Source organism: Poecilia reticulata, chromosome 16, assembly GCF_904066995.2.
Source record: "Poecilia reticulata chromosome 16, P_reticulata-male-v2, whole genome shotgun sequence".
NCBI lineage: Eukaryota > Metazoa > Chordata > Actinopteri > Cyprinodontiformes > Poeciliidae > Poecilia > Poecilia reticulata.
Window position 1 is genome coordinate 10,823,270 of NC_088845.1, and position 12,202 is coordinate 10,835,471.

The following is a 12,202-nucleotide window of genomic DNA, read 5'->3' on the forward strand; positions in this document are numbered from 1 at the left end:
ATGTCATGTTCTTAGATTAAATATGCAGAAGTTGTTGATGAGAGCACATCAATGTTTGTCCTTAGGGATGTTTTTTTTGGCTGCAAAATCATCTTGTGAGGAGAAACCATTGTGAAATTAACACCAAACATGAAGCGACAGCCATAATTTTCTCATCAAAAATGAATAATGACAGCACATTGTGTCAATCAATTATCTCAAAACAGTGCATGGCTGTTGGTTATCAGTTTGATGTGAGCCTAAAATTAAAGAGTATTGTTTAAACAGATATGTCAGACGCTCATGTAGGCAAAAAAACAAACCAAAAAAAAAAAAAATAAAAATCATGCATTAACGCTACAAAAGCAAGGACCTTTTATAACAATAGGAAGCCAAAACCAAGGTGAAGCAACACGCTGACCTCACCTCATTTTCTCATTTTGATTCTCTTACACTGCCCCATTTCCAGCAACAAACCACACAAAATAGGTGTTGTTAAAAACAAAACTGTTTTATTTTTTGTCTCCCTCCACTTGATATCATTTTCCACTTTGTGGATTTTGAAAAAAAAAAAAGGGAAAAATACCAACAGCAATGAAATAAAAGTAAAAAAAGACAGGATTTGCAGCTAAATAAAAAAAAAATAAAAATAACACAATCATCAATTCACAGCACAGAACAACAACTCTCAGGATGGAAAACAAACGTTTTGTTCCTTTCATTTTGTCTTGTGTGTTTACATTGATAATATCTTTAGGAATGTAATAAGAACCTGCGATCCAGGTGTATGTTATGAACGAAACAACCTGCCCAGTGGAGCTTAGAGGGAACTCAAGCACGCAGATGCACACATACTGCTCAGATACAAGGCCCTTGGAATTACTAATGGATAATGCACACTAACATGCATCACTGCAGTCCTTGTGCTAGTTTATACACAATGCATCTCTAAAAAAACCTGTAGAAAAGAGGGGTGGGGGACTATTTTCTCAGATCATCTGCACAAAAAACATATTCAAATGGTAAAAAAGAGAAACATGGAGAGATGGGATTTTACATTCAACATTAAGTCAGCTTATTCCAGCAATTATACACAGCAGCAGTCCTCAAGTAAAATTTGTTATCAGATTTCAAATGCAACATTTTCCTCTTTCTATTCAAAGGCAGTAATTTCTGTCCGGAGGCACACGACCCTCTTACTATCTTCTCATGTATCCCAGATTCCAGCATTTTACCCTGCAGCTGTGACTTCAGCTTACCTTGGTTTGCAACATAACTGCCTTTCTGTAACATGACTGCAATATTAATCAGCACAAAAATACCAGTTGTGACTGTGAGTTGTGACAGTTTTTTTTTTTTTTTTCTCCCCGTCAGTCCTTGGCGCTGCAACCAATATTTACTCATCTGTTGATTGACAAGGAAAATGCGACGCGTAGGACGGTTATTCACAGAGGCCAAGTAATGGTGCTCTCTCTGTGTTGGAGATGCGAGGTGGGCGACTTAATGAGTAGAAAGACGTGGTGGGCGAGATTCCTGCTTTTGCCTGCCTGAATGTTGCTGTTGCCCAGCTGGTGGACTGTGGCATGCTGTTAATTAGACCAATGCTTCTGCTCTGTGGCCCGAAGTCTTTGTTAAGAGAGGGATCTCTGCCTGTATGTCCATCTATCAATCCATCGCAGCTTTTTCCTCACCTTATTGACACCCAACAGGCAGCATACGGGGGCACACGTTAGCTGCAGTAATGAAACTATATTGCTTCTTAATAAACTTGCAGCACTGACTTTGCCCACGAGAGCGGAATGGGCCTCCGGATAGCTGGTAAACAATGGATGATTGGGATAATATATGGGAATTAGGCGTGCTTTGCAGTACAGGACATGAGCAGGGGATTTGGACTAATGATATTGATTCATATGCAATTATCACTCTGGTGTAGCATATCCTTTTGGTATACTGCCTCTAGTTGCTGTGAGACCATGCTGTAGCTCACAAATGAAACTAATCTGTTACACATAATTTATTGTTCTTGTGGATGTCATCCCTATATTGACATAATAGCTAAATTTAAGTCTGTGTTGCAGTTGCTCTGGAATTAAATTGCACATGCAACATTATATGGAGGCTGTGTACCAAAACGAGTAATACAAATACAAGGCTGCATTTACTTGAAATGGAAAACTAATGATTAATTCCTTATTTCCCTGGATCTGACTCATGCTCCTGAGTACAGAGTTTACCAAGCTGACATTACAGCTTGCCCAAATAGTTTCAGAGAAGGGCCTAAAATCAATGTGCAATTAGGGGTGTCTTGTATCAGGCATGATGAATAATGCTCTCTGCTCTAAGGCTGGGTTATGGACACCTGATCAATCCAGTTTCTGAGGCTGGGGAGATATTGCTCTATTTCAAAGCTGTTCAGTCAAATATATTGATTAACTATTGTGTTGAGGATTGAAAGTCTATTCCAGGATTTGCTTTGAGCAGCAAACCTGCTGTTAAGAGGGGCTATGCTGTAAGCCCACGGCCACGTGTTGAATTACGGGATATATCCATGTTGTTCTAACTATCAGATTTACTTTTCAACAGTTCTATTTATTATTTTTACTACAGCGCTTTTACTTGCACCATTAAGCGTTTAAATATGCTATCCTTCTCTAAAAGCGCACTCCTCTGAATATTTTACAATCCTCTTCATGCAGCGTTAATGATATGCTAAACATAAATAAAGATCCAATAAATCTATTTGTTTAATATTCTTGCTTGGCAGTTTGTGAAACAAATGCAGCTGTTAAAGTGCACCGCAATGCTACAAACAGTAAACGGGCTGAAGTTTTGTGAGCTCCAAAGAAACATGGCACCTTATTAAGAATGACTCTGGAAATAGATCCTCATAACCTTCAGCTACAGGAGCCAATCAACACTTTCTCATCAGGGTACGCCGAATGTAATTAGGGGCTGAAGAATTGTCTTGTTTATATCACTGTAAACGCATTGCACCCCAGTTGGAGTGTTATTTACACACTGGAAATAGGCCAGACTGCATTTGTGATCAAGGCTATGTTAATGACGTTCATATTACATGGTGCAAGCATAAATAGAATGTGCTACACCTTCCCCTGGGGGGTTGGGGGGAACCACAACGCTCAAGTTTAGAAATGCAATTTGAGTGCGTGTCTGTCTTCCTTCTCTCATTGAAGGGTTCACTGTCTGGTGAGTGTCATTGCATCTCCCTCCAGCTATGAACTTTTGGATTTGCATTGTCAGGATATCATCCCACGGTACCATCCGGCTGGTTGCTCCCTCGGCAGGAACTTCGTCTACCCTTAAATTTTACACCCCGGGGATCTTCTACCAGCTTGACAACCCTCTCTGCAGCCTTTATGTCATAATAAGAGAGTGAATCAAGTATGGCTGTGAGCAAAGATATGCACTTGGGTATATATAATTACATTGACAAAATGCTTCAAAGAGACCTGTCGTTATCAGCCTGTTGCTCAGCAGTTGATCATAAATATCAAATAAGAGGTTAGCAAAGAGGAAACGAGGATCTCTAACAGAAGGAGTGGCAAAACCAAGTGAAGCAGGTGTTTAAGGAGTGTGGTAGTTTCAATTTTATCTGAAACTGGATTAGATGAAGAGAGTTTGAGCAATTAGTATTTTGTGGAAATGGTAAAAAAAACAAAAAAAACAACACTTGCTTGGCAGTGATAATCAAGAGCGGCAAGATCCAAAGCCGATTAATTAGTTTTATGCTTTCCATTTTTGGGCATGAAACGGGACATTTAGCATGGACCGATGGCAAAGCAACTCTATTTCCAGAGTTTTTATAACTGTGGTATAAAATCAAGTGTTTCAGTGATTTGTGATACTGATTTTGATACTTTATCACTTTACCTTTAGTTACTTTGTAAGGTGAAGAACTCTTCCCACATTTAAAACATTTTGGCTAATGGGGGAACTCACAAATGATCTTGTGCAAATAACTAAATAAAATAAAAATGTCAGGAGTGTAAAGGTGTAAAGAATGACATTTAGCTGTCTTAAGATGTTTGAGATTGAAATTGTTCCTTTAGAACCAGTACTGCTCTGTTGGCACTAGATGATTCTCCAGTCTTCGCTGAAATGAACCATCCAGGGAACTCTGCTGCAAGATAATGACTGCCTTCATGGAGGGCCGGAAGAATCCAAACTAGCAAATTAAAATATGTCAAAACAGCCTTTGATTGTAGTTGTTCCCTTGATTTAATTCCAGTTTTACTAAACTACAGCATTCAGAAAGTTTTCTACTGGGAGATCTTAGTCTGATACCAAACCCAGGTAGCATTGTAACGGACCGCAAACCTTGATCTTCAGTGCAAAAAAAAAGATGAGTTCTGTTTAAAGATACACAGCAGTAAATGTGTGGAGGTTTAAATGAACTGGTATTAAATTTGTTTTTCAAGGGAATAAATATGGATAGGACCCATATTCTCTGCTTCTACAAACTAAACTGTTAGTTATTTTCTGTTAAAAATCCAAACTACAGGATTCAAATATATCAAAGCGCCCATAAGCATGCTGTTAGCATGACGCTAAATGTCACTCCTGCAATAACTCTTCCTTCCTAAATTCAATCTAATCAGTTGAATGATGATAAAATGACTAAAACACCTAGAAGAATAGCAATACATATTTAGTTGAATCCATGAGTCTTGGGAAATTTATGAAATCTAAAGTAATTCAAGTATATGATATTGTAAAACCTAATATCATATAAGTATATTGTGGTGAAATGTGTCAAACATCGAAATGCTCATATTCAGTTTTAAACCTCTACTCTTTTCAGACCTTTCACCATTAAACTCAAACATAACAGACAAAATTTGGTAGTTTTTTTTCTTTCTTTTTTTTCAAAATCCACCCATTCACAAATACAGACATGCTATTTTCAAACACACGCTGACAAACATGACAGTATGTTGTTTTCTTGTCCACAGTTTTTTTTTTTTTTTATCTTGTTTTTATCTTCATCAACAACAGATTATGTACAGACAGATGTTATGGGCCACCGATAACCCTCAGTGGGAAGCTGACGCAGGACAGTAAGTGAGTGTGAAAAAAAAAAATCTTCTAAAAGACAGTAAGAGTTTAAAAATATTGGCCATAAATGTTCCACAGACCAAATGACCTGTTATTGTGCTTGAAATGGAATCCATCATTGTTTTGGGAGCAAGTAGTTGCATGCACAATATGTGTTCTTTAACACCCAAATACATCGCAGAGGAAACGACATATAGTGTCCTAGATTAAGGGCCATTTAAACAGAGCTTCACAATCATTTCCGAGGAAAGTACACAGTAAAAGTACAACAACAGACTTTTGATAGAGCTTGTTAATGGCAGATCATTTCAGGTATTACACCACAGATTTGGCCATGATGAAAATCTCTTGCACAGTAAAATTAGGGGTTATTGCTGATTTGAAAAAGAAAACAAAATTAGCAAACAAACAAACAAACAAACAAAAAAAACACATTCACACATTTGATTCAGTATTGAGTAATTCCCCTGTCATGTTGGAGTAGTCAGGGTTCAGCTGGGGCAGACTCATCCCTTGGTGCGCACTTGCTATGGCAAATTTGCATATAGTCTCTGAGTGTGAGCTGAACACAAGAAATGGGTGCAGGCATGACGAAATACGGGATTTCCTCTCGCTGTTTGTGCTGTACAGGGTTTTTTTTGTCACAGGTACACACACCAGAGGGAGTAGTGGTGCACCAAGGTGAGATTTGTCCTTGAAGAGGATTCCTGTCAGTGGTAGGATTGAGCTTGATTTATGGGGGCCATAACTGAGCGGCGGAAAGGACAGGTGGAGCTCGGGCTCCTTCGCTCAGCCAGCCACAGGTAATGGCTAATTACATCTTTATCTCCCTGTGGTCTGGCAGAACAAGAACTGACTTACAGCCACAGCCAGAGACCGACATGGATCCAAATCATTTATCTAGATGGTCGGCAGAGGACACACCATGACAAGCGGACAGATGTGGTGTAAATGTGTGTTTGATGCAGTTAAAAGCATGACAGAAAGAGTCAAATACATAAACTGTTACAAATTATAAATTACATCACCAGCCACCGCTTCAGGACCCGATCGAAATGACCCCCTCGAACTGTTTCAAATGGGATTTTAAAAAGCTTGCCATGGCAAAATAGACCACATCACTTCAAAAACTTTACACCTTTTTTTTTTTGTTCAGTTTTTTTTCTTTTATCTTCATTGAAGTTGTTCGACGTGTGCGAGCAAAGTAGAAAACGTTTTTTTTTTTCTCCACACGCACAACTCATTGCCATCGTATTTTGTTTGTTTTTTTCCTCTCCTTACATGGAATTACTATTCATAGTTATTCAAATACTTATTAACATCATCATCGTCATTATCATCATCAGTAGTAGTAGTAGTATTAACACCAAAAAAGTAAAAGCAGTAAAAGCAGGTAACCTTGCAGAGAAAAAACAGACACAGTGCAGGGAGGGAGCGAGGGCGAATGGACTCACAACAGGAACATCTCTAACCAGTACATGCTATCAACAAGCGACAAAGAGGATGGAGCAGCAACAGCTTTGAAACAGAAGATATTATTTGTCAATAGACAGTCTCTTGCTGTGTCAGAAGACTTACATGTAGTGGACGCTTACTGAAGATCTTATGGAGGCGACCTGAAGTCACCAGCATGGCCTCTGTGCTGCGCATATTTACAGTGGAGGGATGAAAAGCAGGTGACGATGGTTGGTAGGATCGACGCACAGCTGAGAACACTAGCAATATGAAGGGCAACTAGACAAAGCACTTTAAACAGAGAGGCAAGGAGGAGGGTGGAGGGACTTAAAAAGGTCTGGGTAGTGAGGGCTACATGCGAAAACTTAGTATAAACCTCCCCAAATTACATAAAGGGGACTGGCGCCATCACCACCCATCCTTTTTTAATACATTTTGACATCATTCATAGCAGCTTCACTGCTACACTGGTAAAATACAAATAATAATAATTAAAAAAAACATACATGTGTCTCCACTTGGTTTAAGTGTGTGATCATAGGGTGAAACTCCACATGACAGCCAGTATCACATTATAACTATCATTTCCATAAATACCCACCAAAATATTGTGATTTCATGTATTATTTCCATAAGGCAAACATTGTAGGTCAGTCAATAGTCTGTGTTTTATATTACATAAATGACCGTACAGTTGTTAGATTATCTATTTTCTCGTTTGTCGCCGTCATCGTTAATATACACTTTCTATCAGCTTCACCTCAGTGGGAGTAATGGGGGGAAAGCAAAAGGCGGAGAGGGGAAGTACCAAGTCAGACAAGTCTGCAAGGCGAAAAGGACAAACCGTATGCATGACAGAGGAACAGAAGAAAGAGATATTGTGACCAAGTTGAATTCATAACTGAACGGAGGGATGCAGGGGAGGGACTTTCAAAGGAGTGGTCGTGTTTGATGCAGTGATTCAATGGCTCCTGAAATAATGCATATTCTTTTTGTTCACAGTGATGGGTTCGTAATTAAAGAATTTCATTTCCGTTTTCCTTCCTTTGAGAGAGGGGAGAGAGTGAGACAGAGGGAGCAGAGGAAGAAATGGGGCTTGGTGTTTGAGGATGATTCCAGCAAACAGGGCTTCACACTTTCACCAGAAGAACAGCACAGAGGGAAACCCAAACGCACAGGCTGGCACTCATCCCTGCATGTAAACCAGCCCCTCGCCCCTGAAGGGCTCCTGGTCCTGGATAGAGAAATAGGAGATTGGAAAAGAGAGCCAGGAGACGGGTGAGGGAGAAAGAAAAAAAAAAAGAGGTACATTTACTATCACTTACAACATGAGTTCCTGAAGATCAGTAGCTCTTACATCCATCACAATTTACATCTAGATTCTGAGATTTTTCCACACATGACTAAATTCATATCGATTTGTAATCTGATTTATGGCAAAAACATATTTTCCTGGCTGTTGACTGTGTGCTGATTTATTAAATGATAAAACCAGATATCCAGTATGCTCTCTGGATGTGTCACTGGCCGAAACCTGCCAATTAAACCTAAGAATTTTCATGCACTTGCAATGTAAAAATAAATGAATATTTCTATCCTGTTTGGCCGCAAATAGCTAGTTTGCATACATTTTATTCTATATGTTAACAAGCGCAGGTTACACAGCAAAAACTCCATCCGTCACTCAAATTCCTCTCATAAAAAGCTCAATACCAATGTCCTAATCATTTTTACATGTTGCTTTACTACATGACATTTCATAACCATGATAAGGCATGGCAGTCATTAATTTCACTTTGATGCATCTGTGTTAGACATATGAGATGAAAAAGGTGACCTTAATGTCCTGATCTAATAACCTGAACATGCTGAATCCCACGTCATGAACGCATGTATCAGGCTTGTCATTTTGACTCATCAAGCAACATTCATTTGACATCTGACAAAAAATAACGACATTGATTGCTCTGTGGCAATTTTAGTTATCCCAGTGAGGCGTTGTTACACCGTGTCCATAACTCTGCCACATCAGACAAAGGCCACCAAAGTAAATACAAAAAAAAAAAACTCTTTTCAAAAATACTTTTTTTATTGGAGGGAGACATGTATCCAAGCCGTCCTGGCACTGTGAGGATACATAATTCAATCATGAATTAGCCTTTGACAACCTTTGTAGTAGTTTAAAGTTTAAATCTGGCCACCAAGACCAGAATACCGACTGCTTTGTAATATAGATAGAATGCTTAATAAATGGAACGTGTCTGACAACACAAAGGAAGCTGAAGATCTCAAAAAGCAACATTAATCTAAAGTCTCTGTGATCACTCTGAAGAATGTCAGCGTGTGCTGTTATCAACAACCAGGAGGAAATATGGCACAGTGATGAGCCTTCTCAGAAACGGCGGCCAGGGCCTCGTTGATGTTCCCAAACAAAGATTGACTTCTAAAGAGGACCTTGATTCTGTCTTGTGTGGGTTAGGGTAGGTTTATACAAAATATGTTACAGTTTTTGCACAAAATAATTCTTAGATAATGAAATTTTAGTCTGGTCTGAGCTCCTTTCAGAATGAGCTGATTCAGAGGCTCTTGCCAGACAAAACACTTGTCTTTTCCAGCAGTTATTGTACAGGACACAGTGGTAAAACCAGCTGAGCAAACATGCTCGAGCTCCACTTGGGTTGCTAGGTAACAGGCTGGGCTCAGCTGGGATTTCTAGGTAACAGCATAAGATCAGTCAGTTGTGACTCAACAATTAAGAGGTTTTTGAAATGGATAATTTTCCAGAGGCCAAAAAAAGTAATAGGTCCCCTTTTATGTCAGTGTTCATGATTCATCAGTATTACTGAAGTAACTGAAGAGAAATGGGATCCTAGAGTGATTTTCAATACAAAACGTTAACAGAACATAAACAATTTTTTATCAAAGTTTCTTATATTTTACCCTGTCAATCTTAGTCTGGTTGCCCAAAATGAACATCTGGCAGACTTAAATATCCTGAACTCTGCTTGGTGTACTGTAATTTGTCATATGTCTCATTTTTTCTAAACATGAGGCTTGTCTATGTCATGATCCGTGTTTCTATGTTTATTTTCTAGTTTCTGTGTGATCCTGTTCCCTTAGTCCTGTCTCTGCGTCTTTCCCCTTTGATTGTCTCCCAGGTGTGTCTCGTTCCCGTGATTGCCCCGTGTGTATTTAGTCTCTCCTGTTGTCTGTGTTCTTCGTCGGGTCCTTGTCAATTGAATGTCAATTGATCGTCTATTGATGTCACCTGTCTCCGTGCTGCCAGTTTCCTCGTGTTGTTCCCCGCTGTTCCTTGTCTTTGGAATTATTCATTAAACATATGATTTTCATCACATCCTGCGTCTCTCCTCACCTATCTCCACATCTCCTCCTGACAGAAGGACCCGACCACTAAAGGGTGAGAAACGCGAACAGGATGAATCCGACGGAGGTGGAATGGGCTTACCTCGAGGACTCCATTAGGGGCTATATGGAGGCCCTGGCTAAGCCGTACTCCGCCCTGCGTCGGCTTGGTTTCGCCACGAGACTGGTACTCCAGTTGGAGTACTGGGCTCCGCGGCTGCCGGTTCTGGGGTTGGAGGAGCTTCTCTTGGAGGCAGAGTGGGAACGCCAGACAGCTATGGCCATCATGGCTGGCGACCCTCTGCCTCCTAAACCGGATACTCCACGCTTCCGCCCCGCCAATCCAACCACCTCTGCATGTCCGTCTCCTGCCGTTGCCGCTGTCGCGGCCCCCGAGCCTCCCGAGTCCGCCGCTGTCGCGGCGTCCGAGCCTCCGCCGGAGTTTCCCGCTGCCGGCGCGCAGCCGCCGGAGTTTCCCGCTGCCGGCGCGCAGCCGCCGGAGTTTCCCGCTGCCGGCGCGCAGCCGCCGGAGTTTCCCGCTGCCGGCGCGCAGCCGCCGGAGTTTCCCGCTGCCGGCGCGCAGCCGCCGGAGTTTCCCGCTGCCGCCACGATCTGCCCGTCTCCAGTCGCCACAGTTCCCGTGGTGATGGGGTTTCAGGGGGCTAGACTGAATCCCTGGTGGGGGACTCGTATGGCGATCTGCCCACCAGGTGTCGGGCCACGACGTCACCAGCGCTCTGAGCCGCCGGAGGTCCCGGCCCCTGGGCGCTGGCGTCACCCTCGCTCTGAGCCGCCGGAGGTCCCGGCCCCGGGGCATCGACGTCGCCGCCGCCCTCGACCACCGGAGTTTCCCGCGTCCGCTGCCGGTGAGCAGCCGCCGGAGTCCGCTGCCGGTGTGCAGCTCCCAGAGTCCCCTAGTGTCCCTCCAGAGTCCCCTAGTGTCCCTCCAGAGTCCCCTAGTGTCCCTCCAGAGTCCCCTAGTGTCCCTCCAGAGTCCCCTAGTGTCCTTCCGCCCGAGCTCCCAGCTCCCGCAGCAGCCGGCGCTCCGCCCGAGACTCCGCCAGGCCGTCCTGCCGGTCCCCCGGCTTCTGCTCCGCCCGAGCCCCAGTCTCCAGCGCCCGCAGCAGCCGGCGCTCCGCCAGAGCTCCCAGCGCCCGCAGCAGCCGGCGCTCCGCCAGAGCTCCCAGCGCCCGCAGCAGCCGGCGCTCCGCCAGAGCTCCCAGCGCCCGCAGCAGCCGGCGCTCCGCCAGAGCTCCCAGCGCCCGCAGCAGCCGGCGCTCCGCCAGAGCTCCCAGCGCCCGCAGCAGCCGGCGCTCCGCCAGAGCTCCCAGCGCCCGCAGCAGCCGGCGCTCCGCCAGAGCTCTCCGAGTCCGCTGCCGGTGCGCAGCTCCCCGGTGCTCCCCTGAGACTCCAGCCGGCCGTCCTGCCGGTTCCCCGGCCTCTGCTCCGCCCGAGCTCCCAGCGCCCGCAGCAGCCGGCGCTCCGCCAGAGCTCTCCGAGTCCGCTGCCGGTGCGCAGCTCCCCGGTGCTCCCCCTGAGACTCCAGCCGGCCGTCCTGCCGGTTCCCCGGCCTCTGCTCCGCCCGAGCTCCCAGCGCCCGCAGCAGCCGGCGCTCCGCCAGAGCTCCCCGAGTCCGCTGCCGGTGCGCAGCTCCCCGGCGCTCCGCCGGAGACTCCGCCCGGCCGTCCTGCCGGCTCCCCGGCCTATGCTCCGCCCGAGCCCACGGCCTATGCTCCGCCCGAGCCCACGGCCTATGCTCCGCCCGAGCCCACGGCCTCTGCTCCGCCCGAACCCCAGTCTCCAGCGCCTGCAGCAGCCGGCGCTCCGACCGGCCCACCGCGGCTCAAGCTCCGCCTCCAGCGTCGCCGCCCACCGCGGCTCAAGCTCCGCCTCCTGCGTCGCCGCCCACCGCGGCTCAAGCTCCGCCTCCTGCGTCGCCGCCCACCGCGGCTCAAGCTCCGCCTCCAGCGTCGCCGCCCACCGCGGCTCAAGCTCCGCCTCCTGCGTCGCCGCCCGCCGGACCTCCCACGAGAGGTCTACCTCCTGTGCCGTGGACGGCCCCCGGAAGGGTTTTTTTGTGTTTGGATTCCTGTTTGGACCTGGGTTTTGTTTTCTGGACTCTGGCCCTCCTACCGTCGCCCCTCCGCCCACCCTGTTGGGATCTGGTTTTGTTTTCTGGACTCTGGCCCTCCTACCGTCGCCCCTCCGCCCACCCTGTTGGGTTGTTTTTTGTTTTTTTCGTTGGACTTTTTCTGTTGGGCGCCTGGTAGTCGCCCCTTGAGGAGGGGGTACTGTCATGATCCGTGTTTCTATGTTTATTTTCTAG

The 12,202-nt window shown here is 45.2% G+C and overlaps 1 protein-coding gene across 2 annotated transcripts in view; it reads right to left on the bottom strand.

Moving 5' to 3' along the window:
* Positions 1-469: 469 nt before the first annotated feature.
* The window catches only part of iglon5 (IgLON family member 5), a 147,376-nt gene continuing 135,643 nt past the window's right edge, over positions 470-12,202 (bottom strand). For both annotated transcript variants that reach the window (XM_081617034.1, XM_081617035.1), the window contains exon 8: positions 470-7,747. In XM_081617034.1, the coding sequence (XP_081473160.1) occupies positions 7,644-7,747 (104 nt within the window). In that variant the 3' untranslated portion in view covers positions 470-7,643. The remainder of the gene's footprint in view (positions 7,748-12,202) is intronic.